The sequence below is a fragment of the Panicum hallii genome, chromosome 8, assembly GCF_002211085.1.
Source record: "Panicum hallii strain FIL2 chromosome 8, PHallii_v3.1, whole genome shotgun sequence".
NCBI classification, from domain to species: domain Eukaryota; kingdom Viridiplantae; phylum Streptophyta; class Magnoliopsida; order Poales; family Poaceae; genus Panicum; species Panicum hallii.
In genome coordinates, this window is record NC_038049.1 from 1,102,433 (window position 1) to 1,127,498 (window position 25,066).

The following is a 25,066-nucleotide window of genomic DNA, read 5'->3' on the forward strand; positions in this document are numbered from 1 at the left end:
GAGGAGGCGGGCGGAGGGGAAGAGGCACGGGCCGGCGGGGAGGGAGGGTGCGGTGAGGTTGAGGGGGAGAATGCTGGTTGAGCAGCTGACGGTGGAGTCACCGAGGACGAAGAGCGAGGTGGCCGGAGAACGAGATGACTCAGCCGCGGCGGCGGCGAAGCAGAGTAGGACGAAGAGGAAGAGGAGGAGCGCCATGCCTGGGGCGTTGTGGCGCGAACCGGTTGGTGGCGTTCGCGGCGGGGTTGAAACCGTGCTGCCAACTGACAGGTGGGGCCCACGCCTCGTCTTCTCGGAGCGGAAAGTGCAGGGGTCACGTGTGATTTCGTGTTTTGCCAGGGGGGCACCTAGTAGTATAGCATGTCTCATGACATATTTTTTTAAACACCCCTTTAATGAATGGAAATTACCGTCGTGTGCAAATCGCAGAGCCGTGCCGTGCAGGTGGGGATCTCTGAATCTCTGACACCGACGCTCCTCTCCTCTGACCTCGCGGAGGAAAGGGGGAGGAAGACAAAGCACGGGGACTGAGGAATCGGGTTTCAGTTGGGCGGCGAACACTGGCGATTAGCAAGGTAAGCGAATCGCGATCTGATGCAATGCCGCTAGTTACTTTCTTTTTCTTGGAGAAATTTCATGCAAACTTGGTCGGTGGAGGCGACCTATTCTGGCCTTTCCCTAGATTTCAACGAGACGATCCCCAGTAGCTTCCTTTGTGATGATAAGAAGGGTCTAAATTTGCGAATTTTGATGTCAAGGAGGCTGGCTGCCATTTGTTGGACCAAGTAGCTGCGAGTTAGTTAAAATTGCTTCCAGCGTCTTCAGTAATTGGGCGTAAATTCGATTGCAGCTAGGTGCTCCAATTCGTTCAATACCATGGCTTAAATTTGCTCGTATTGATTTGTTTCTCTATGTAATTTTAGGTAAAAAAATTTTCACTACGAATTTGGTTCGTCAAACTTTACTGAACTGTCAACTTTTCTATGTCAGCTCTCCCTATGGTTCAATTTGTGCTGAACCTCTAAACTATTCCTGGGATTCTTGCTGACCAAAGAATATTCGTTAGTTTGGTATTGCTCTTATTGGTTATAGTTGTTTTCGATGTATACTTTCTGATATTGCTCCATTTTCTCTCGGTGCAGGCATGCTTCATACAGCCAGCTAGTATGGCCTCAAAAGCTATAAAACGAAGGCCTTGCAGTTCTGAATCTGATAAAACAAGTGAAAAACGAATGGAGACAACAGTATCAGATCCTGTAACAGAACCTCTTCTAGGAAATGGTCCTCATGAAGAAAAAAACAAGGTTAGTAACTCCTCCAATGCTTGGGCCATCGACCAACTTTTTAGTTCATGTTTTTTCAGTATGCCCTTTCTTTTTATTTGCAGAGATATGAGCCTGCTACACGGTCAGATTTCTGGGATGGGACAAGAGAGGAGTGCCTTCGTTGGGCGCATCTTCTGTCAATTTTTATTGCTCAATCTGCAAGAAAGATAGGTAATTCAAGAAGAGCTAGATGTTAATGCTATAGTGTCCTCCTTACATGTATACAAAAGATTTCACTCCTACAGTCCTACTTGATAAATTCTTTCATCCTAGTCCATGTATTTATGAGTTATCACTTGGGTGCTTCTGGTAATTCTATTTCTGAAAATATCCACTTCGCTCACATTTTTATTTCTTAATGCTTTGGGCACCAGATGATCCATTTATTGATAAGAAAATGTATAATGCATTCTATATACAAGATCCCCTAGTTTAAAGATTTGATTATATCTAAAACATCTATTTATCATTTGTGTTTAAATTCACTTTTGCCATTCTTTTCTGATTAATACGCTGCACTTACAATTGTCACTCATGCCATTCTGAAGTACTGCTCTGAAAAAAACCGTTCCTCTCTATGCAGTAAATGCTCTTTCTGAATTTGGATCTTTGATTGCAAGGCTTTTTGGTTGCTCTTCTGCTCCCCAAAGTTCACAAAATGGACAAACAGTTCCACTTAATCTCAGTCCATTACAGGTACAGTGGTGCTTACAAAAGTCCTATTTTCATTTGAACTGATGTACAACAGAAAGGGAAGGGAATCCTTCTATTGATAGCATGAGTTTGTATAGCAGTATGCTATCAGGAGATTTTGTTATTAGTAAGGAGAAATTTGATATTAGTTATATTTCCCCAACAGCTTCAAGCTTAAGTTCTTGGATGAGTTGATTGTGCTTAAAGTAAAACCTTTTCTTGCCCTGCATCAACATGTCCTTATTTCTTTACCTTATTGCAAATGTTGGTGTATGAGTGTATCCATTTCACATCTGTTGTTAATTTCTTTTCTTAATTGACTTTCTCCTTGGATGCTGGCATGCATGTGTCTAAAGGAAAACAAAGCAATCCTTCTTCCCTTAATCTTAATTTCTTTTAGAGAGCAAGTTTAGGCACATTATTCTTGACTTCCTTCTCAGTTCCTAAAGTAGTGTTTACATTGCTCAACTTTGTTAAGTTACTGTTTTCTGGTATTTAACAGTTTCGCTAACTTTGCAGGTAGAAAGATTGAAATTGTTGAGACAAAGGTTAGATGTGCCATATGACTGCTCCTCTGTCAAGCACCAGGTTCTGGTTCTCTATATAGTTTACCTTTATGGTTTACTTTTCTCCTATCAAGTGAATGCTAATTTTCTACCTGGAGGAATGGGATAAATACAATAGATTTGATATGCTGATTCGTGACTGACAAGGCAGTGTTGATCAGAAAAGGTAATATCTTTTTTCTGTTACAGGATGCTCTGAAAGAACTTTGGAGGTTAGCTTATCCTAACCGACAACTTCCTCCTCTAAAATCAGATCTGTGGAAGGACATGGGCTGGCAAAACTCTGACCCATCAACAGATTTTAGGTTCCTATGAAATTTCATGATAAATTATCATGCATTATGTTGGCACCACTTGAACCAATATGAGTTGTATGCTGAACTTGCAGGGCAGGTGGGTTCCTGTCCTTGGAGAACCTAATATACTTTGCCAGAAATTATCCAGTATGTTTCTATCCATCCTGAACACTTACTATATAAATCGGCCATTAATGGGTGACCCTGTTGTGTTTAACCTCTGTAGTTTATATGCAGGATTCCTTTCATAGGTTACTGCACAAGGCCGAGGGTAAGAGAGCTGAGTGGGAGTATCCTTTCGCAGCAGGTGGTGTAAACATATCTTATATGTTAGTTCAAATGCTGGATTTACAATCAGGTGATTTATTGCAATGTCTGCTAAATACTTTTAGTATTCATTCGGATTCATTTTCCCGCCATGGTTCCACTGCCTCTGGAATTTGGTCCGTAAGCAGGCAATCAATGAAGAACTAAATCTTATCCGCTATATCACTTTGTAGGAAAAATTAGTACAAAAGCTGGTGTCCACTTCGTTCAACTACTTGAAGATGACGAGGCAGCCTTCGATAACCTTTTTTGTGTAGCATTTCAGGTGCTTGATGCTCAATGGCTTGCAAGGCGAGCTAGTTATATGGAATTCAATGTGAGCATTGTTCACTTAGACAATAATCTATGCATGCTAATCATTTTCCATTTCAACACCTTGTTTGAGTTGATGATTATTTCCATTTTACAGGAGGTTCTGAAGTCTACACGAGTTCAATTAGAGAAAGAGCTTACTATGGGGTGCATTTCTAGCGTTCAAGACTTGCCATCATTCAGAATGCTAAAAAGGTAGTCCTGTTTGTACTTAGCAGGAAAAGAGATACTTTTACGCCGTGAATAGGTTGTTTAAATTTGCTTTCCATTCTTTTACTGGACGTTGAAGATGTATACTCTGTGTATTCATGTATGACGCCTCGAAAAGAATTTACTTATCAACAAGTTTTGACATCGATATGTGATACTGGTGTATGTTCCACCTCATATATGATTGCCTTGGGGGGGACTCGTCGACAACTTCCTATTGTCTTTTAAGTAGCTCTCGGTAAACTATCAGCTTTTGAAAAAAAAATGTCACATGTATGGAATAAAAATTATACGGTCTTCTGTCAAGATTAATTCTAAAAAAAAAGAAGAAGCTATGTTCCTTAAGCTGGAGCTATTAGGGTTCCGGCCTTGTAACTGTTGAAACGCACAAATATGTGCTGCATTGGCAGCACTGCCATGCAAAACTGTGATGCTACACAACCATTCAAACCACATTTCAGATTCATCAGGATGTGATTAGTTGATTCTAGGCTAAGTGAGACAATCTCTCAAGGTTAGTCAAGCAGCCTGGAGCAAATTCAAAGAATCAAAGAACATTAACACATTTGTCTAATGCCAAGCTAAATGCCATGGGGCTTTCTACAAGAAGTTCAGCTTCTTTGCAGTAGTGGCATTATGACATTGGACAAATCAAGTATACCCAAGAAAGGACACCTGAAAAGTGAAAACCTTTTTGGATATCTCGCATCCCACAGACAGCACGCGTAGGTTTCAAGATCAATTGCACACACTGATCATCGTTGAAGGATGTATTCCCTCTTCCATATCTGAAATAACATCCTTTTGCTTACCATCTCCTTCTTCAAACAAGCTGAAATCTGCCAGACCTACACCATCCTTGCTGCCTTCATCAACTGCAGAACACCCATCGAACAGGCACCCAATGTCGCTGCCAAAGTCTGCATCAGTGAACCACTCGCTCAGGTTGATTGAGCTGCCAAAGTTAGATCTTGACATGATATCCAGCTCGTAATCCATGCAAGGGCTCCATAAGCTCTCTTCAATGACAGCGTCGACTGTGAGGGGCTCTGCATTGTCATCAGGCTGTGCATTAGCATCAGGCTCTGCATTATCGTCAGGCTCTGCATTGTCATCAGGTGTCTTCGCTTCACTTGAATCAGACTCTTGGACTGTAGTTTCACTCTGATCAGGTTGAGGTTCTTGGTTGAGTGCTGGCACCACTTGTGGCTCCTGCTGGAGCTGCGCCAGTAACAACGGGTGGTCCAGGTAGCAGCTAATGTCGAAGTTGGTTACAGCATTGGCACCTCGGTATTCAATCGCTGCAAGATCATAGGCCTTGGCTGCCTCCTCTTGAGTGTCTGCAGGAAGAGAATGATGTAAGTTTGTCTGAATGAGTGCATTTTTGTAAGTTTAGACATGATGCATTGACTAATATCTTGAGAAATTCGACAATGTGAAATTTGTTCAAGTGTCATTGTCCTTAGAGTACAGTGCATCCGGAAAGTAAGACAAATACTAGGTGGCAGATTCTGGTGAATGTATATTTTTGTTGGTTTGAGAATACAACATGCAGGAGATGATCATTCGGGCACTGTTGTCCTAATAGGAGATACTGAATTGCAGACAATGGCTATTCACTAATTTGAATGGACGGTGGCCGCTTCCTTTCACATGTGCCAGTCACTGGACATGTCCAATCTCAGTGCAAGTAGTTAACCTCTGTGTTTTCCTCTATCACTGACCTTTTATGATGGTAATAGCGGTGAAAGCAAATCTGTGGTCTGGATCTTGAATCTTGATCTAGTTTTGACACAGCCACACAGGGCATGCTTGATGCACGTGAAGAGATCACTGGCTGCTGGTGCTGAGTCACGCAGGCAAGTGAAAAAACAAAAGGCCGGCAGTGCTGATGAATTGAAGATCCCTAGGTACCATCTTATTATTACTGCAACTGGCAGTGGATGGCAGGTGAGTGGTGACTACTCGCGCCACGTGCGTGTCACATGAGTTTGGAAACCATGTAGTTTTGGCTACTAATTAGCCAACAGCTTGCCTGTTTTATGCTACTAATTTTTAGGCAAGTTGGACTTCTGAAGGAGCAAATTTCTGGGGATTGCTTACATGAGAGTATCTTGGTCTTATGGTCTTGATCTTGACAATCAAGAAAAGGACTTTTTTTTTTGGCCCCAGGAAAAGTGCACCAGTATTATGCTCCCTAGTATGATCTGATTTGATAGATGATCAGATTCACTGTTTTTTTCTTTGTTTTTCATTTAGAAAAGCGACATAGTAGTTAGGATCACTCATATCTGAATAGGACAGTATACAAGGGGATTGGCTAGTCTGCATTCAAGGGAAACTAAGAAATACGAGCCATTCAATTGTGTAGAAGTTAGGTCGATGAACCTTCATAAAAACTGGTTAGAGTTAGGTGGCCCTGACAGTAAGTAGGACAATTCTACAACAAACAAGAGTAGCCCTTAAATGCTGGCATAAGCTAACTTGTTAAAAGAAATGCAAAGAGCATGCAACTATAAACATTTTTGGGGAGTATAGTACACAAGCCCATACCGAATGTTCCTAAGTAGAGGTACTTGTTCCCAAAGACTCGCCCAATCCGCGCCTCCCACCTCCCGTTGTGGTGATGCCTGATCATCAAAACAATAAGAATATTGAAATCTCATTATTTTAACTTATACTGAATGAATCTCAAGACATGCATCTCTGAACAATGAGGAGAGATAACGAGTGATGCACTGGGTTCAAAACTAAGTGGTGCATGCAGTACAGAGCTGGCACTTCTAGGTGAACAATGCTGATGTGTCATGCATGCATGACATGGCTGGCGTGTGACGTGTCATAGGCCCAGGTGATGCATGGCAGTCACGTTACAGGTGGACCTCTTCTCCAACATGCCGTGTCAGCGGAATAGAGAATACTACAGCAGAAAGGTTTCTGCCTTTGAGTCAGCCTGCACTCTGGACTGGACCCCATTCTCAGTTCCATTTTTGGTACTTGGGTTGCACAGTTTTGCAGGTGTGTTTGATGAACATTGCTGGCTGCTGCATGTGCTAGTTGAACCAGAAATCTATAATAAGTGAGGGGTTTTAATTTGAATGCTGGTGATTAAGTAGTACCTGGCGACGCCTCTGTACTTGGAGACCCCTCTGGAGAAGCCGCTGCTCCGGCGGCGGAGGGAGGCCAGGTACTCCTCCCGCGACACCCCCTCCATCTCAGACATCTCGCCCGAGTAATCCTCCGCCTGCATCAATCAAATTACCAATCTTAGTCGATTGATGTCATCTACTAACATAGTTAACATGCATGTACCAAATGCAAACAGACTTTGACGGCCAGTTACTACCCCTGCTTGCTTACGACCGCACATTAATGAAGCTAGTCTTGTCTGTGTTTGCATAATGACATGTTTCCTACTAGTTGTAACAAGACGACAGAGGTGGTGAGCTCTGAGCTCATCGCTTCATGTCATCTAAATTTATTGCTAGCTGGTGTCTTGTTCATAAATAATTGAGCACAAAAGAAGCCATTTTCAGTTCGCCCTCTGTCTCTGCTAACAATATGAACTCTTGACAGATTGGAGAAAAAATATTTTCTAGGAGCATGCAGGAACTTACTGGGAAATTCAGGACCGTTTCAGGACCCCAGTATTTGAGAGCTGCAAGGTCATATGCACGAGCAGCTGCCTCCTCAGTATCGTAGGCCCCTGCAGATCGTGGACAATTAATTGGTTTTCATAGCAAGACAAGGATGCAGACCACACCATGATCTGGCGACAAGTAACATGAATCTGGCAAAGGCAGCTTAGATATATTTAGTAAAATGTGGGACTTACCCAAATAGACTATTGAGTAGGGGCACCCAGTACAGCAGCAAGCGGTAGTAGATCACAGTCACATGCAGATCACCAGGCAAGGGCCCCCACCAAAGATAGCAGAAAGAAAAGGAGGTAAACAAAGCCTGATCAGAATGTCAGCCTTAAGAAATTCGGTGCACTCTTGAAATAAGCTCTGTACTACTGGCAGATGCATCAGGATCCTTGCAGAGGACAAAGGACCTTAATTGTTTGGGTTTCTATTGGTAGGTATTACTGCTCAGTGCTCAATCCTCGTATTGGAATTTTTGTTTTCCTTTTGAAAAAAAGTAAGATAAAAAAGAACCATTTTTCAGAAGAAAAAGAATATGACTAGAATATGTAGAAAATCATTTCCATGTCCCTTTCAAGTTTCAAGTGAGTGTACATGCATTTGTGATACAAGGAGCAAATACACACCTTGCCTGCCTTTCTTCTTGTTCTGGAGGGAGGTGAGGCAGTGCTTGTCCCAGAGATGGGCCTCGAACCTGCCAGTCCACCTGTGCCTGTTTACACGCATGCAACGCGACGCGTATGTGGGTGAGAAGCAGCAGCATTAATTTACAAAAGAAATTTGCAGCGCTCTCCTTACAACAAGGAGAAGAGGGGGGAAAAGAAATCAAAGAAACCGAGCACCACAAGACGGCTGGCAGTAAAGCAGATGAACTAACTTCCTACTTCCTAGCTATCAGAAAACGACCTCTCCTAGCGTGGAAATATAACAAGAACAGAGAGAAAGAGACAGTTTTTTTTTTACTAAAAAAAAAGAGAGAGCTTGGCGCTCAGAACTCCGTAAAGATGAGCAGAGCAAACAGGAACTGACAGCTTGCGGTCCAGAATCGATGGATGAAACATGCAAGCGGAGATTTCGCGTCGGAAGCAATTGCAAACAGAAGGAAGCAACTCTGTGCAGTTGAGGGCTGGGGATCAGATAGATACTCCTCCCACTATTTCTGAAATCTGAATTGCTTTGGTTGGACAGACCTGGCAGCAATGCAGGCCCCGCGGAGAATTGCGATTGGGATCGAGGGGAGCAGCGATGGCGATCGGAATCAGGAGGTGGGACGGGTAGGACAGCGGCATGCCGATGGCGAGACGCGTACCTGGTGACTCCCCTGTAGACGGAGCTCCTCTTGCCGCTGGCGGCGGCGGCGGCATTGGGAGCAGGATCGGCGGGGTCCTCCTTGCTCTGGGTCTGGCGGGGCGCCTCTTTGCGGGGCCTCTTGGGCTTGTCGGCGCCCTTGGCCTGGGTCCTGGCCCTCGCCCTGGCCCTCTTGCGGGTAGGAATTTCCTCGATGGAGATGGAGGAGGACGAGGAGGACGACGGAGGGGAGGAAACAGGGGGCGGAGATGGCTGAGGAGATCTTCTCTCCATGATCGATCTCTGCCTCCGTCTCTGAGCGGCGGGGGACGCAGCGTGTTTCCGTAGGACGTCTACTGGCTCCCCCGTCGGTCCTCGCCGGCGAGATGGATGCAGCAGGGAGGTTTTATAGCGCGGGCGCAGGACAAGAGGCGGCGGTGGGGTTTTGGTCAAGATGGATGGATCTCCGCTCCGCCCCGTTACTGCTGTGCTGGTAAAACATGAAGACACCCTGTTAATTGTTATGCTGCTGTAATCTTGCTCGCCTGGCAACCAGTTGCTGCCGTTTTCACCGTGCTGCGCGGCGGCCTACGCGTGCAGTGCAGGTAACAAACAGATCACCGTGGCCTGGAAAATCAGTCACTCCATCGAACAATGAGCAGCCTGGCTTCAAACTGTCGGTGTAAGACGAAATTAGGAGGACCTTTTTTTTCAAATTAGGAAAAAGAGAGAGCCTGGTAACAGTTTTTTTTTTGTTTTGGTAAATTTCTGTATTGTGTGTATCTAATTTGAGCGTGACGAAGCTCATTCATGTCTCCGTCGTGGTAGGTTTTTTTTTCTTTTTTTTGAAGAGTGAGTGAGTTTGTTTGTTTGTTTGTTTGTTTGTTAAGCACCACAACCGGAGAAGGCATGCACGGAATTGAAGGAGCCAACATGTGTATAAACACGGCTGCCTCTGGCTCCGAGCCATGGCTGCACAAGGCGACGGAAATCACGTTGCGCCGCCCGGCTGCAGTGCAGGCCTCCAACTCCAAATGGCATGCCCTCCCATGCGCTGCCTTCTCCCAAGCCGTTGGTTCCTCCTCTCCTGCTCTGCAACTGCAACGTCCGCGACACTTGTCCGAACACAGCAGAGCAGAGCCTTGAATGCAATGCAAGAACCGAGCTGCAATCATCACTCAATCATCCACCACAGCGGATCGACAAAGATAAAAATGTGTCACTCGATTCAAATGAGAATACCACTCCCCGGGAAATTTGTCAAGGCCTGAGTGGGAGGGAAATTTGCATGATACTCGTGCTAAGCAACTGTGATTTGTCCAGGCCTGACTGACTGGACCATCCATCCAAAGTTGACATGGCACAAAGCGTGCACTAACAATATAATTCAGATAACTGACTGTCAGCCACTGATGTGCGACATATGACTACCAGCATGGGAAAAACGAAACCAATAGTTAAGCTGTACTAAAGGAATCAAGCTAAGCTTGTTCACATTCGGAAACATGTACAACCATACCAGAAATACTGAAGACCAAGGAATGCAAAAACCCAGAAGTAAAGACAGAACAGCCTGTGCAGCAATGCGAGTATTAATTTTGAACGTGTTGCTTGTTACGCCAACTTTTTGTCGACCTGCTGGTTTCTCATCTACTTTTGTGGCTGTCGTCTTTCATTTGAGTCGGCCAAGTAAAAAGGTTTTAGGTTGCCAGATTCCTGAACCAAGACGGGGGAATTCCAAACCTTTCATCTAATCTCTCACCCGTTATGCAGCAACATGATGCATGAATGCTTGCTTGCTTGCAAGTTACCTGCAACTACATCATATCTGCCCACGTCCTAATTAAACGAACATCCTCACCAATACTTGTATATATATATAATAACCCGGCTGATTAATTAAGATGGAAGTAATAGGAATATAATTAATAGCGTACAAGATAGCAGAAGTCAAACCTGCATTCAGTTTTTTTATGGGAATGGGCAAAACGAGAACGAAATCTAGAACTGACACGTATGGGCCTTGGACCTTAAGTTGTTTCGTGGTGGATGGGTCGTCGGCCCTGGGCCTTTTCATTCATGCCGTCTGCTGCTGTCTCATGCCCCCATTGCCGTGTTAAGGCTCAAAAGCAAAGCACGTTAACGTAATCAGGCGAGTGTTTAGTTTAGCAGTTAACGTCGTTTCTCATCTATACTTTTGCCTGTCTGAGAGCTTACCTAGTGAAAAAGTTTTAGGTCGCCAGATTCCTGAACCGAAGACAAGGGAACTCCAAACCTTTCCTTCTCATACCTCACTCGTCATGAAGCAACATGTTTGCTTCCAACTTACCTGGACATACAACTGCTGACTGATATGGAAATAATAAGAATATAATGCTGGTATAAGATAGCACAAATCAAGCCTGCAGCTTTTACGAGGGTATGGGCAGAAGAACGCCCAAATCTAGTACTGACATGAACCAACCACTCTAACGTGTGTATAAAGTACTCGCTTCGATAAAAGGGAGAGCAGCTAGTAACATCATAACATGACGTCTCCTCCAAAGAAAAATGGGAACATGGTACGTCGTCGCACGAACAAAGCCAAACCTCGGTAATGGCATATTTTGACTTGCAATGTTGACAACAAGCCCAATCGACTTGGTTTTAGAATATAAATAAAAGTGGGTATGCCATTCCTATAGTGCTAAATACATTATTCCCAAAGTAAACAAAAAAAAAAGCGGATGTATGATTATTACAGAACCGCCAAACGTTCACATATGCCAAAGAGAAAAGAAACAGTTACACTCACAATGCGAATGCTTGAACAATACTAATCTCTTTACAGTTGCATCATGATAATTTACTTTACTTATTTAGCCGGTGGGCACTATTTACTCTGTTCACTGTCAGAATGTTCTAATGTTACATATAAGAAGCCCTCCATAATCCATTCGATTCTGAAAGGTCGACATATCCTTAAGTAACTCCAGATTAACTCTCTGAGAGACATAGTCATCAGCAAAATAACTAGGCCTCGTCTCTCTTAACTCTTTATTGTTTCCCCTTCCAAAATTCCCAAGGTATTGCTGAACATTACAGTTTTCCACATTTTTAACTGGCTCATGGGTGAAAGAAAAACAGGAACTTCTGCTCCGTGGAGTGTCGAAGCCATCGAGATCATCATTTGAGTTGCTTCTAACTTTCAAACCATGGGTGTTTGTGTGGACAAATATAGCATTGTCAGAGACATCAGATCCAGTTATGCTAATTGAGCACTGAGTTTGCTTGTCCAAATCCTGGGAGAAGCAAAGAGAGAAAAAAATGCCATTTTACTGAAATAACACGAAAAATTCAAGGTGAGGATATCCTCTGAAACTATACATCAGACAGAAGATAAACTAGAGAAGGATAACAATTACCAATGTTATTATGATTTATGACAATCTATTATATAAGGGTAGCATTTTCAGGATGACCCCCAGATATATGTATCTTCTAAAATAGAATAATGAAATTTTTTGCGGTGCTCCCCATGATTCAGAACACTCAATAAGCTGGAGATAATATCACGAAATAAGGGCACACAATATATTCCAAGAATAATTCAAATTTGAGTCTCAGTACAGGGTCATACTACTGTGCACTTCCAACAAATGAGAGCATATTAAAAGACAGCAACGAGCCAACTGGAACAACAAAACTCCAAGCTAAGAGAAAAATTAATTGACTAACCTCATGATGGCTATGTTGATCAGCTAGAGTGTGGGGTTCTTGAAAGCTTGATCTCCCTTTGTGGAAAAATCTACTATTGCTCTTTGGTTGGGCATTCATAATTGAATTTGGTTGAGGGTCCTCAGGTGATGAGAAATCAGTGCTATCCATTGTTGAAATTGAAACACATTCCTCGAAATAATTCATTGCCTCTTCAGCTAAATGCCTCGAAACTTTCAGCCTTTCTATGCTACTCTGTAATCCCAAAGCAGATATAAAGGTAAGATCAAGATTGCATATTATTAACACAAACCTCTAGCTTACATGAACAAATGGATTGTATTAGTGTTTGGATTAGCAGGTACGTTACCTTTCTTCTTGGCCGCTTTTTATGTGTCTCAGTAAATTGTGGAGTTGTTACTATGTCCTTCAGCATTCTACTGAGTTCTTGTTCCCGCTGCTCTTCAACTGCCAAATCTGCCCGAAGCTTCCGAGCGCGTTCATGTGACTGCAATCAAGCAGTAAAGGGTTATAATTGATGAGTAGTGACTACATTTAACTTAAGGCACAACACAGTTGGCACAGCAGTTAACAGACCTCTTTGAGTTTTATTGTATATTCTGTAATGTCAGGAGTCAGCTCATAGGTGTCCGGATCAAACTCAAGAGAAGCTTCCAATTGACCCAGTTGCTGGTTTGATTCATGGTGCCATATGTCTGAAACCAGCTCTGAAGCATCTGTATCAAACTCAAGAGGAATTTCCGTTTGCTCCCAGTGCTGTTTTTCTGCACTGTTCCTCGTATCAGAAACCAGCTCAGCGGCATCTGTATCAAATTCAAGAGGGATTTCTACAACATCTTTCTTTCGGTATTCTGTTGCATAATCACTTATGTCAAAGATAAACTCAGCAGAATCTGGATCGAACTCGGGAGGAATTTCCAGAACTGGATCCACTGGGACGTTTGAATTGTTCTGCTGCCAAATGGCCTATTGATCAACGAAAAATAGTAGCATCATGAACAACTTAGCACAAGAGAATAAAATATGAATGAAAGGTCCAGACAGAATATAGTGGAGAAAAACAGCAAATCCAAATTCAAAGCAAAAGCTGGAAATGAAGGCAAACTTTTTTCCTTCGCAAACATTAAGCGGGACTAGCGAAATATCTAGAAAACACATTTCAACCTGGCAATATTGTATTGAAAGAGAATATGGTGCAAACTCAGAGAATAAGTGGGCATCATGTTGGAATATCCATTGTACTAGCCCTAAAAAAACAAAGGAAAACTGCATATGTGCCACTCCTTCCATTTAGAAAACATCACTTTTCAAAAGTAATCTTTTCTCAAGTTCATAGCTACACCAAGGAATTGCGACAGACAATAGCTTCACACGAGTGTTTCACCAGTTCTTACATGCTCAAGATGTTGACCTGTTGAGGAAGCAGCAGTACTAGCTTCTGAATGAGCAGTTTCATCCATTTGTTGAGAACCCTTTGCGCAATAAACACACTTTTAGTCACTAGCATGTTCATGTTGGCTGCAAACCCCATGGCATGCATCATTTGACCAAAGCACAAAAGTACACAAGCTATTTACATACCACTCCGTTTGTTGACCCCTGAGATGAACAGCTTGCATCAATTCCCCTATTCTTGCCCTGTGAGGATTTTACTTTGTGAGAAACTGAGAGTTCAAGTTTCTTTAAAGCACAGGGTTACCATACACGTAAGACATCCAATCTAGGGTTCAGAACCATTGACATACCTCTGAATTCGAATGCCGGCTCCTCCATGACTGCAATTTCATTGCCACGTCCATGGTTTCAGCATCGGTCTGTCAGAAGTAGCAAGACAAAAACTTTCGATTAATTGCCATCCCCTGACAACAGTTAGTCAGCTATATTCAGATTGCTATACACATAGAATGCAGATTGACTATCAATTAGTCTGCATATCTACACGGCCTGTACTTAGTGTACTAGCTGATCGTATAGCAGAAAGCAAAACAAAGAAAATTTTGCAAACCGTAGTCATGAAAAAGCGGGGAGCTTTTCTGGAGATAAAATTTTGTGGTGAAATGTGAAGCAGAGACTGACCTCAGAGCCCCTGTACGGGCGTGCGTCGTCGGCCACTGACCGCGGCCGCGAAGCCCTCCTCGCACCGACAGCACCAGCAGCGTCCGCCGACGGCACAGAGACAGCGTGCCGCCGCTGCGGTGTGACGGACACAGACCGCGCTCTCCCACCGCCGCCGCGTCCCCCACCCTTGAGCGGCTCACGCCCTCTGCCCCGCCTGGGCACATCCCCGCCGCCGGCGCTAGTAGTAGTCCCCGGCGGCGGAGATGGGGAGGCGGAGGGAGAGGCCGCGGAGTCGAAGAGCGGGTTGGTGCGGGTGTTGGCGTAGTCCTCCTGGAGCTGGAGGCTTTCGTGGCCGCGGGCGCGGGGCGCGGCGCTGACGCTGCGGGAGCGGGAGCGGCGTGGGCACGGGGGCGGGTCGGAGCGGGAGGTGGAGGAGGAGGAGGCGTGGAGGTCGCGGCGCGTGGTGGACTTGAACGCCGACGACGCCATCGGGTACGGTGGTTGACTGGATTGGTGCGACGGGCGGAGGAAACGAAACGGCGAGGGTGTTGGGAAACGCAGGATGGAGTGGAGCGGCGGGAAGCTGCTGGTAATGGCGGGGTGGGTGGCATTCACCTGTGGATGAACGGTGGGGGCGGCCACCGGGGAGGAGAGAGACGGATAAAAATAAAAATAAATGGAGATGCGGGGGATCGAACCCCGTGCCTCTCGCATGCAAAGCGAGCGCTCTACCATTTGAGCTACATCCCCTTTGGTGGTTTAAGTCATTCCAGTAACTTACTTGAATGTTCATTCTTTGTGCACGGTGCTCTACCAATGGAGCTACATCCCCTACTTTTTAGTTATCTTCGCATTATAATTATTTTTAATTTTTATCTTCTAACTTAATTACTTGCACCCACAACTCATATGCATCGTCAATGGAACAAAAAAGAAAATCCACTACTTTAATTTGGAAGCTGGGATGCACTCCGATAAATGTCCCATCTTGGATGTTGTACATGTGCTGAACTTCCGCCGCTGCCTCAAATCAAGTTAGTTTGATCGGTTCTTCATGAAAAAGAAGTGGTTAGTTTGATTGGTACATGTTGCAGGATTAGACCGTCTGGTGTGATCTTGTTGGAATTCCTCATCAGGATTCTTCTTCGGATCGTGGCCGTGCGCCCCGTATTCCTGCTGAGATTTATAACATTTTGTTCTTGCTGTTGCGAAGTAGTGTTTTCTTGCTGATAAAATAGGACCAAATGATAGTTTAAGCTTAGAATCGAATGATTTTTCTTGCCTCTGTTAGTACCATGGAAGAAAGGGAAAACTAAGGACATGGACGTCCGCTGCTCATCAGGACCTTTTTAAATTTGTTTTTCAATTGTTCCTTGTACAACGCGTAATGAAATCTTTATAGTATGAGATATTTGGGATCACACCCAAACTGTTGCTTTCCTAACACCGATTTGTCCGACAACATCCATGAAGGATAAGGATACAGATCCAATCGATAATATCTAAGAGACATATAGTAGAACCTTTTTCTTTTAGAAAAAACACCCAGCACATGAGTCAGGAGTAGTGATTTACAAGGTTCACTACAAAAAACGGTTGCACGTCCTAAGAATAGGTGGTAATCACAAATTCTCACCATCTTCTTTGGGAAACAAATTAAAGAAAAAAACTTAATCTTGTTGAACGTTATACCTTTATATCATGCATGGAAGAGAAATTAGAAAAAAAAACTCTTGAAGATGCGAGGAGTTGAACCCCGTACCTTTATCATGCATAGATTAACGCTCTACCAGCTGAGCTACATCCCCAACTTTCCATTAGTTTTCGCAGAATGAACATTTTATATCTTTTCTATAGATATATGGAAGATAAATAAAATAAAATCAATTTTTTGTTGGAGATGCGAGGAGTTGAACCCCGTACCTTTATCATGCATAGATTAACGCTCTACCAGTTGAGCTACATCCCCAACTTTCCATTGGTTTCGCAGAATGAACATTTTATATCTTTTCTATAGATATATGGAAGATAAATAAAATAAAATCAATTTTTTATTGGAGATGCGAGGAGTTGAACCCCGTACCTTTATCATGCATAGATTAACGCTCTACCAGTTGAGCTACATCCCCAACTTTCCATTGGTTTTGCAGAATGAACATTTTATATCTTTTCTATAGATATATGGAAGATAAATAAAATAAAATCAATTTTTTGTTGGAGATGCAAGGAGTTGAACCCCGTACCTTTATCATGCATAGATTAACGCTCTACCAGTTGAGCTACATCCCCAACTTTCCATTGGTTTTGCAGAATGAACATTTTATATCTTTTCTATAGATATATGGAAGATAAATAAAATAAAATCAATTTTTTGTTGGAGATGCGAGGAGTTGAACCCTGTACCTTTATCATGCATAGATTAACGCTCTACCAGTTGAGCTACATCCCCAACTTTCCATTGGTTTTGCAGAATGAACATTTTATATCTTTTCTATAGATATATGGAAGATAAATAAAATAAAATCAATTTTTTGTTGGAGATGCGAGGAGTTGAATCCCGTACCTTTATCATGCATAGATTAATGCTCTACCGGTTGAGCTACATCCCCAACTTTTCATTGGTTTTGCAGAATGAACATTTTATATCTTTTCTATAGATATATGGAAGATAAATAAAATAAAATCAATTTTTTGTTAGAGATGCGAGGAGTTGAACCCCATACCCTTATTATGCATAGATTAATGCTCTACCGGTTGAGCTACATCCCCAACTTTTGTTTGCTTTCATAATATAAAGATTTTATATTTTTTGCATGGAAGAGAGATTAAAGAAGAAACTACGTATTTCTTTGGAGATGCTAGGGGTGCGTCGAATCCTGTAGCTTTATTTTGCATAGATCAACCTCTACATGTTGATCTGCATAGTAGATGATAGCGTCAGATGTTCAGGCGTAGTACGTAGATTCATTGATTGATTTAACCAATATAATCAAGACTACCCTCCTTGATTTATGGAAACCGTATCAGGAAAGAGATATAGATATGCTCAGGTATTGTGTGTTGAGGTGCAGGATGGGCAACAGCCAACAACAAACAGGGGCATCATCATCAAGCCCGTGCCGTGCAGAGCACAGAAAGGCTGGCGATGCATCATCAGCTGTATGCTTCCTCTCTCTTCCTTAGGTTCTCGAGAACAATTTGGACGAGAAGGTTCCATCCTATCAAAAGTTCAAAACACCTGACCTGCAAAGCCTGGGCAGGGCGATGATCTCACCACGTTCTAGCTCCGCTGTGGAAGAAGAGTTGCCTCTGGGCTTCGATGGGCCTCAGATTTTGCAGCCCTCGCCTAGATTTTAGTGGGCCGGTTCTGGTGACATGAATGCTAGCTATCCTTAGCTTGAAGATTAATTAATTAATTAACTGAACCATTGTGAATGTTTCTAATAATTGGAGATGCGAGGAATCGAACCCCGTGCCTCTAACATGCAAGATTCAGTGCTCTACCAATTGAGCTACATCCCCAAGTTTTTTTGGATTTATAGGGCAAAATTAAATAAAACTATCGAGAGTTTTTCTTAACCAACTAACCGGAGATTAACGTGCAATACTGAAAGATAGATGCATTGATTATTAGTGCTCTACCAAAATTGAGATACGTCCCCATTTTTTGTTTAGTTTTGGGCTACAGTTAGTTTCATAATAATTTATCTTCGTCCTTTTACTTACCTGCACACATGGCTGTCAAAATCTATCTCGGTCATGTCGTATGATTTCACCTATACTGTCTAGATTAAGGGATTAATTTGATTCTACCATTCCAGTCAAGATCCTATATATAAATAAGCAAGTGTCATCTCATTTGCAGCCGTCCAGTACTGTATGTTAAACAGCATGTGGCAGCATCGATTATTAGAAATTTGTAAACTAGTTGATCGAGTATGCCATCTACCACTGTGGTCCAAGAGGAAACGGGCCAAGAATGAATGTTTCAATGATTGCAGATCGAGTAGCAGAAGGAAGAAGGAGCTCGGCAAGGTCAAATCTGGGGAGTAGAGAGACAGATGGTCCTTGGCCAGCACCTCTTCCATTCCATGTGGAGACGCACTTGTAGACTACTTGTAGTTGGTTAGTTGGCAATGCATTGTTTACTCGAATTGTTGACATTTTCACTATACATGGTCGTCTATATGTGCTACTAGTTTAATTAGTAAGTTCACATGAACTGTCCTCAGACCAGTATGTAGCAATAACCATCTTCAGAGCTGAGACAGTATAGGTAGAATTTAATTAGCATTACCTCATTAGGAATTGAACTATAGTGGAATGTTGGGTATATATGTTGTTGGCCAAACTTGCTCCAGAGTAAGTTCAGAATACACTGCTGCTGCTGCTGCCGCCGTTACAAATTAAGGAGCGAGCATGTTGCTATATATCTGCGTATTGGATATATGTGACCTACTGGCCGTACATCGCTCGCATTGCCGATCTGAATCTGAAGCTTCGGTATTATTGTACGCACAACCAAATAAGATTCTCAGCTATCCCCACCGTAGTCCAAGAAGCGAGCGTATGATTTGATCACATGACAAATTAAGGCGCGGCTTAACTGAATTGAGTGATAGCTAGAAACTCCTTCAGTTTATACGGCCCCGCCGCTGGATATGTACAAATATTAGTCAGAGTCAGATGAACTTCACACCGTCGGCATTCAGAGAACTCCGTCTGAACTGACCATAGTACTAAGCATTTTTTTTTTTTGAGGAAACACCGGGGGGCACGATTAGTCCCCACCTGAATGATTTCCATTGATGCCGGCTAGCCGGTGACGGAGGTGTTTGCGCGAGGTGCAGTTACAGGCAGTACAAGGACTGCAGAAGGCTTACAACCATAGGTTGGGTAGAGCAGTTACATGAGGAAGACGGAGCTCCAGTGTTCAATTTCAGGCCGTAGTTGAGTTGGGAAGCGCCAGCGCCAGAGATGAGCTTCGGATTGGCATGCGAGCAGCAGGTGATGAAGGCTCGGGGTTTGGTTCCGGAAGACGACGCCATGCCTGTGCTTCCATAGAAGCCAGCAGCAGAGAAGGATCACGGTGGGCAGAGAGCGAGCAGGGGCATCCTTGGGGCGTGACGGTCCAAAGCTGTGCCACTGCCGGTATCGTGTCGGGGTTCCAGCCGATGTGGCGCCAGAAGGATCGAGCGAAAGGGCATTGCGTGATGAGGTGGTCCGCCGTTTCACTGGCACCATTACAGAGCTCGCAGCCATCTGTGTCCTTCAGGTTTGCTATGCACTGAATGCGATTTCGGAGGAGCAGCCAGGCAAAGAACTTCACCTTCGGAGGGGCATAGCTGCGCCAAACGAAGTTGTAGAAGGCGCAGGTCGCGTCGGTGCCAGTTGCCAGCTTGTAGATTTTGCTAGTGATGAGTCGTCTGAAAGATGCAGCGGCGGTCATCGGGTTCATTCATCCTGTGGTAGCCAGCCGTTCAGATTGCCTTGGACAGCAATCAGCTCTGCCGATCCTTCGGGCGTTAGGCGTGCGACCAGAAAGTCGCGCACACCGCGCCGCACCACGTCCTGAAGAGAGGCATTGTGCGGTGCCACGTGGCTATATAGGGCCGGGAAGATCGTGTACAGCGGCTTGTCGCCGGACCAGGTGTCCTCCCAGAACGCAGTGGCGGCGCCATTACGAGAAGTGACACTTGTTAGCTGACGGTAGGCTGGGAGGAGGGAGCGGAGAGCATCCTAGTGCGCGCCTACGACATCCCCGTGAAGGGACAAGGGAGTAAGTGGAGGTCAGTGCGCCCAGGACCAGGAGGCACAGGAGGATCCAGCTGGATGATGGAGCCGGCGTAAGAGCTTGAGAAGCAGGCATGCATTTTGTACTGTAATTTGTTTGATACCCAGGCCGCCTTCTGTTTTGGACCGGCACGCTTTCTCCCACGCGATCAGGCATTGGGCACCAGTGGTTGTATCTTGGCCCGACCATAGGAAGGCTCTTCTGCGCTGACAAAGTGCTTGCACAGTACAAGGCGGCCAGCATGGTTTAGAAGCAAAGCTTTCCATCCGGATAAAATGTCTGTCCACTTTGGCTATCAGGGTTGTGAAGGCCGCCAAGTTGAGCTTGGTATTAGAGAGCGGGAGCCCGAGATAAACTTGTGGGAAGGAGGCGCGCTGGCACTGCAGTGTTCCAAGCAGCCGGCGAAGCTTGCATTGGTTTCTGGAACATTCATGGGGACAGCGGTGCTTTTGTGGTAGTTGATCTTCTAGCCCGCGGCTGCCGAGGAGTCAAGGATCTGTCTGAGGCAGATGATGTCCTCAGTGGCGGCCCGGACCAGCAGCAGTGTGTCGTCCGCGTACTGTGGAGCACCGGGCAAGGGTGTCGCACCGTGCCACTGGCTTTGATCATGCACTGCAGGACATCAGCTACCAGCAGGAATAGATACGGCTACCTTTGCAGCGTGCGTGGCATGGCGCAAGCGCTGGGTGGCTCGCTCGCGCATGGAAGAATTTGGTGTTGGAGTCACCTTCTTTACTTGCCCGGAACTTGCCTCGTTGTTTCCAATAAGCGGCCCGTTGTTGAATGAACAGCGCTAGCCGGTCCTGGCAGAGGCGGCGGAGAAGACGTTCACCTGCACACAGATGTCTGAACTAAGCATTTGACCAGATAACCTAACCTGACGACAATATTGTGTGATTCGAGAGAGTGAGAGAATGCAGGACGGAAATCGTACGCGGATGTCTGAACTATCGAACATTTAGGCGTCTGCATGCTTGGATTAGATCCGACCAGCTCGAGAAAAAGTAGCTAGTCAAAGAGAAAAAGTGTATTATAACTAGTCAAATTTAAAGTGAATTATCTTACCAGATCTCATGGTGTCATGCATGCATGTTCACTACACATAACAGTAACAGGTCGGCCATATGCCTGAGGCCCTTTTGCTCCGGCCACTCCAGCACTAGAGAAACACCCATGTTCTCTGCATGTTCCCACTAGTACGTGGTGGTGCTTCTTACATTCGCAACCGTATATTTGTCTGGTCGCATCGAGAGATGCGTGTGGGACTTAAGGAAATCGTTTTATATGGGATGGAGTGCCTACGCGTGCCCGGTGCCTGATGCGCCTAAGCGATTCCCTTTGCCCCGACCCACTTCTCCTTCGCCCATGCAGCGGAGCCGCTCGAGCTCCGCGGCGCCGATAGTTTTTCGTTTGAGAGGGTTTGGTTTTTTCATTCCATGGACCCTCTCGGCTCCATGGCTTTTCGGCCTCTTACACGAGAGAGTTTTTAGCGTGAGCACTTTCAGCTGTACGCTTCCATGCAATGCAATGTGATTGTAATGATTGCATGTATGAGATGAATGACGAATGAATGAATGGATGGTTGTATGCTTTTGTAATGATAATAAAAAATGAAACCATTGGTTCAAACAAACACAAAACCTAAAACCTAAAAGATCCTCAGAAAATCTCCTTGAGCCGGGTACAACATCCTTAAGCCGGGTAATTAATTTATGAGTAAATCATTAGTCAGGCAGTCCCGTCGCCTTTCTTCGTAGACTTGGCGGAGCTCCAAGGGCCCTCCGAAGGGCTTGACATTCAAACGCAGAATGCTTGCTCTTCGGGTGGCATGGTCATTGCCCGTGAAGGGTTTCCTCGAATCGTTTCTTTGATCTGGGAGTCTTCTACCGGTGGATTGTTCCACGGCTTCTGGCTTGCGCTTCCGAGTAGTCTTCAAGTAGTCGAGAGGGAGTTGATAGCGGATGGGGTTGTAGGCTTCCACTTCTTCACGCTCCTGCTGCTTGGCAATAATGATATTGCGGGCGTCTCTGCCAGCATTAATGATGGCATGAAGGTTGCCCGTGGAGCAGTCGCGGAGGTTACCGCTCCCCTGCTGGTTCGTCTTGACAGCGCGGAGCCTGCGTTGGGCGCGCTTCGCATTGATGAGCCTGCGGCGTTCCTTCTTGATGTTATATGCAGCTTCCACCTTGATGTTGGATGAGGATTCACTGTCCATTGTTACGTCCACATCTTCGTCGAGTGGATCAAGGAGGTAGTCGTCGTAGTCGTTTAACTGGACCCGCTCTAGGCCTTCACGGTTCTCATCGGCGTGAATCATGAATATTTCTCGATTGGGGGCAAAGCATTTGGTACTCCGCACCGCCTGGCTCTCGTCTTCGTCGTTAGATGGGGGGAGGGGTCTGCCTTCTTGAAAAGGGAGTTTCTCGGGTGTGGCAACGAATCGTGGTGGACTTGATTTGGAGGATCTGGAGGGTTTTATGCCCTTCCGATGCCCAAACCTGCCCAACCAATCTGATCCGCTTACCAGACCACGGATCACATGAGTAGCTGAATCCGATTAGTTGTCGGAAGCAATAGCCCCCGATGCGCGGTGGCTCCTCCTTCTTCGAGTGGTGGTAGATGATCAAAACCCTCTTCCAATACGGAGAGGGTCCTGGTTGAACCGTCTCAAACCGATTTTGATCTGTGAGCGATTTATCGATGGAGCCAACTAGTCGGAATTGATTCCGACTAGTTGTTGACCGAGCGGAGCTAGTCACCGAGTAGTTTGCGGCTCGTTCCCGACTAGTTTCGAGACGAGTTGTTGAAGTTGTCGTTGGCGCTGCCGATTTGTCGAGGCAGTCGTGACTGCGGCGCGAGTCGAGTAGTCGAGGTCGTCGCGGCAGCGCATCGATGTTGAGCCGAGTAGTTGAAAATTTCCAGTTCCTTGGGATCGATACGCCGAAGGGTGGATTGTGCCACAAGACGGAAGTCGAATTCGAGTAAGTCGGAGGGTTCTAGATCCTTCCAGTACGCGAAACGGCATTGCAACTTAGATGTTATGGTTAAACTCGGATGATTACTCGAAAACGACTTGGAGTAATCATCAGGTTGGCGACGCAGATCCAGAAGCCAAAGAAGAAGATTGTGCCCTCGTCGAGCACGGTGCTGGTGAAGCTGAGAGATGCCATCAAGTTCTCCAGTGGGTGCTCGATGAACACCCCTAACTGGCGCGCCGGCTGTCGGTGCTTTACCGCCATGTCCACCGAGGGATAGCCCCCGAGGTGGTGAATTTGTAAGTAAGGTGTCACCGAGATCACCCTATCCGCCCTTATATAGTCTCGGGGGACAGGTTACATGGAAATCCTAATCGGATACATGCCATAGAGTCCTATCCGAGTGCTTTTCTAGTAGTTTCCTACTGTATCCGACTAGTTTTACTACTGTCGGAGTCGTTCTATTAGGCTACGAGTAGTTACAACATATGTAGAGCGTGGGTCATATCTCATCCCGTATGCTAGTAAAAATATGCCATATGTACGTTCCCATATACACAGCTCTGACGGGCGGGACACGCCGCGGGCCGAAGTTGGGGTCACGTATCACGGACCGAAGGTGGCCGCGCGCGCCACGGGCCAAAGTTCTGAGGCGTTGGGCCAAAGCTGGCGAAGTCAGCATCATGGGCCAGTTTGGTGCCTTATCTCTTCGGTAAAAAATTGAGCATCTAACTTCGGTGCCAAACATAATGGAAGCCTGAAATGAAGCATCTTGGTGCCTCAAACGAAGACCGTTGTTGATATGAAACGACGACCATGAATCATTCATGTTAACGAATAATTAAAGATTAGAGATAAATTTATCTGCAAAAGCTTGTGATTAATAGAATATGTAGAGACTTCAGCACGAAAATTGTAGAAATAAAATAGTAAATGCAAGGGCCACTCCAACGAATGCTTCGGTGCCTCAAAGCAATGCTCCATTGCTGTGAAAAACGAAGCTAATATTGAAACATTACGTTAGCCGGGAAACAAACAATAAATATTAATTATGGAGACAAACAAGGGCTGCAGCATCTACGAGAGCACATCCCTCGGTCCAAGCAAGTGCCTTGTACCGAAGGTCTCATGTTAACGCGCAGGTGGGTTAGCACGCCAGTCCATGTTACTGGGCTTCTTATGTGAGTGACGAGATGGATTCTCTTCTTGACAGCCTGACTCCTGGTTAGGAGCTTCGGATGTGATTCCAGCCGAAGGTACTTCCTCCGAAGGGTTAAAAAAACAGCTTATTTCGAAGGATAAAAGCTAACTTAAGTTACCACCGAAGGGGAAAAAAAATCAATTGAGTCACTGTCGAATGGCGAAAAATTTTACTCCGAAGGGTGCACACGGACCACAAACAATAAACCGTCAAGTGTCAGGAAACTATCATCTGAATAAAATGCTGGTCATTTCTAATCTAAAATTGATGAACTGTGGGTTCCACTGGGTGAAAATGAAAAATGCAGGATCCATGAAAGGATAACAACTTAGGCTGTCTCCACCGGCCTCCTGTAAACCATCCTGTTCTCTAACATAGAGGATACTGTGCCGCCTGTACCACTCTAGCGGTATCCTTCATCGCGTCTGGTAAAATGGGGCATGAGGTCTCCGTCCCGCACAGAAGGAGGCCACGAGCGCGTCCTCCATCCCGGCGCGGCGGGCAGGGGCAGGGCGCGGGCGGCGGGGCAGGGGCGGCGCGGGAAGGGCGCGGAGGGCGGCGGGCAGGGGCAGGGCGCGGAGGGCGGGGGAGGCGCGCGGCGGCGGGCAGGGGCAGGGCGCGGGCGGCGGGGCAGGGGCGGCGCGGGAAGGGCGCGGAGGGC

General features: G+C 45.4%; 3 protein-coding genes and 1 non-coding gene across 6 annotated transcripts; 1 reads left to right on the forward strand and 3 right to left on the reverse strand.

Annotated features, from left to right (window-relative positions):
- Positions 1–129: 129 nt before the first annotated feature.
- LOC112902497 (ELMO domain-containing protein A-like) lies at positions 130–3,876 on the forward strand. 3 transcript variants are annotated; one of them, XM_025971621.1, is made up of 11 exons: positions 130–267; positions 427–572; positions 1,140–1,301; positions 1,385–1,493; positions 1,906–2,018; positions 2,535–2,603; positions 2,771–2,886; positions 2,970–3,024; positions 3,115–3,235; positions 3,378–3,520; positions 3,614–3,876. In XM_025971621.1, exons 3-11 carry the CDS (start codon positions 1,164–1,166, stop codon positions 3,713–3,715), a joined length of 966 nt encoding a protein of 321 aa, XP_025827406.1. In that variant the 5' UTR covers positions 130–267; positions 427–572; positions 1,140–1,163; the 3' UTR covers positions 3,716–3,876. The 3 variants fall into 3 exon arrangements, with proteins under 3 accessions (XP_025827406.1, XP_025827407.1, XP_025827408.1); XM_025971623.1 differs by lacking the exon at positions 130–267 and adding an exon at positions 988–1,067 and having other exon boundaries at positions 431–572; positions 1,135–1,301; XM_025971622.1 differs by lacking the exon at positions 130–267 and having other exon boundaries at positions 426–572; positions 1,135–1,301.
- A 294-nt stretch (positions 3,877–4,170) lies between these two features.
- On the reverse strand, positions 4,171–9,362 carry LOC112902025 (AP2-like ethylene-responsive transcription factor At1g79700). Its single transcript, XM_025970921.1, has 7 exons — positions 8,683–9,362; positions 8,000–8,085; positions 7,562–7,570; positions 7,344–7,432; positions 6,846–6,970; positions 6,280–6,356; positions 4,171–5,066 (listed from the first exon to the last, which is right to left on the reverse strand). The coding sequence occupies exons 1-7, from the start codon at positions 8,952–8,954 to the stop codon at positions 4,465–4,467; spliced, it is 1,260 nt and encodes a 419-aa protein (XP_025826706.1). The 5' UTR covers positions 8,955–9,362; the 3' UTR covers positions 4,171–4,464.
- Positions 9,363–11,367: 2,005 nt separating this feature from the next.
- LOC112901919 lies at positions 11,368–15,131 on the reverse strand. Its single transcript, XM_025970788.1, has 8 exons — positions 14,454–15,131; positions 14,123–14,191; positions 13,959–14,015; positions 13,772–13,849; positions 12,954–13,343; positions 12,727–12,864; positions 12,378–12,611; positions 11,368–11,941 (listed from the first exon to the last, which is right to left on the reverse strand). The coding sequence occupies exons 1-8, from the start codon at positions 14,922–14,924 to the stop codon at positions 11,552–11,554; spliced, it is 1,827 nt and encodes a 608-aa protein (XP_025826573.1). The 5' UTR covers positions 14,925–15,131; the 3' UTR covers positions 11,368–11,551.
- TRNAA-UGC lies at positions 15,113–15,185 on the reverse strand. The gene has a single exon. It is a non-coding gene; the product is annotated as a tRNA-Ala (tRNA).
- Positions 15,186–25,066: the final 9,881 nt, after the last annotated feature.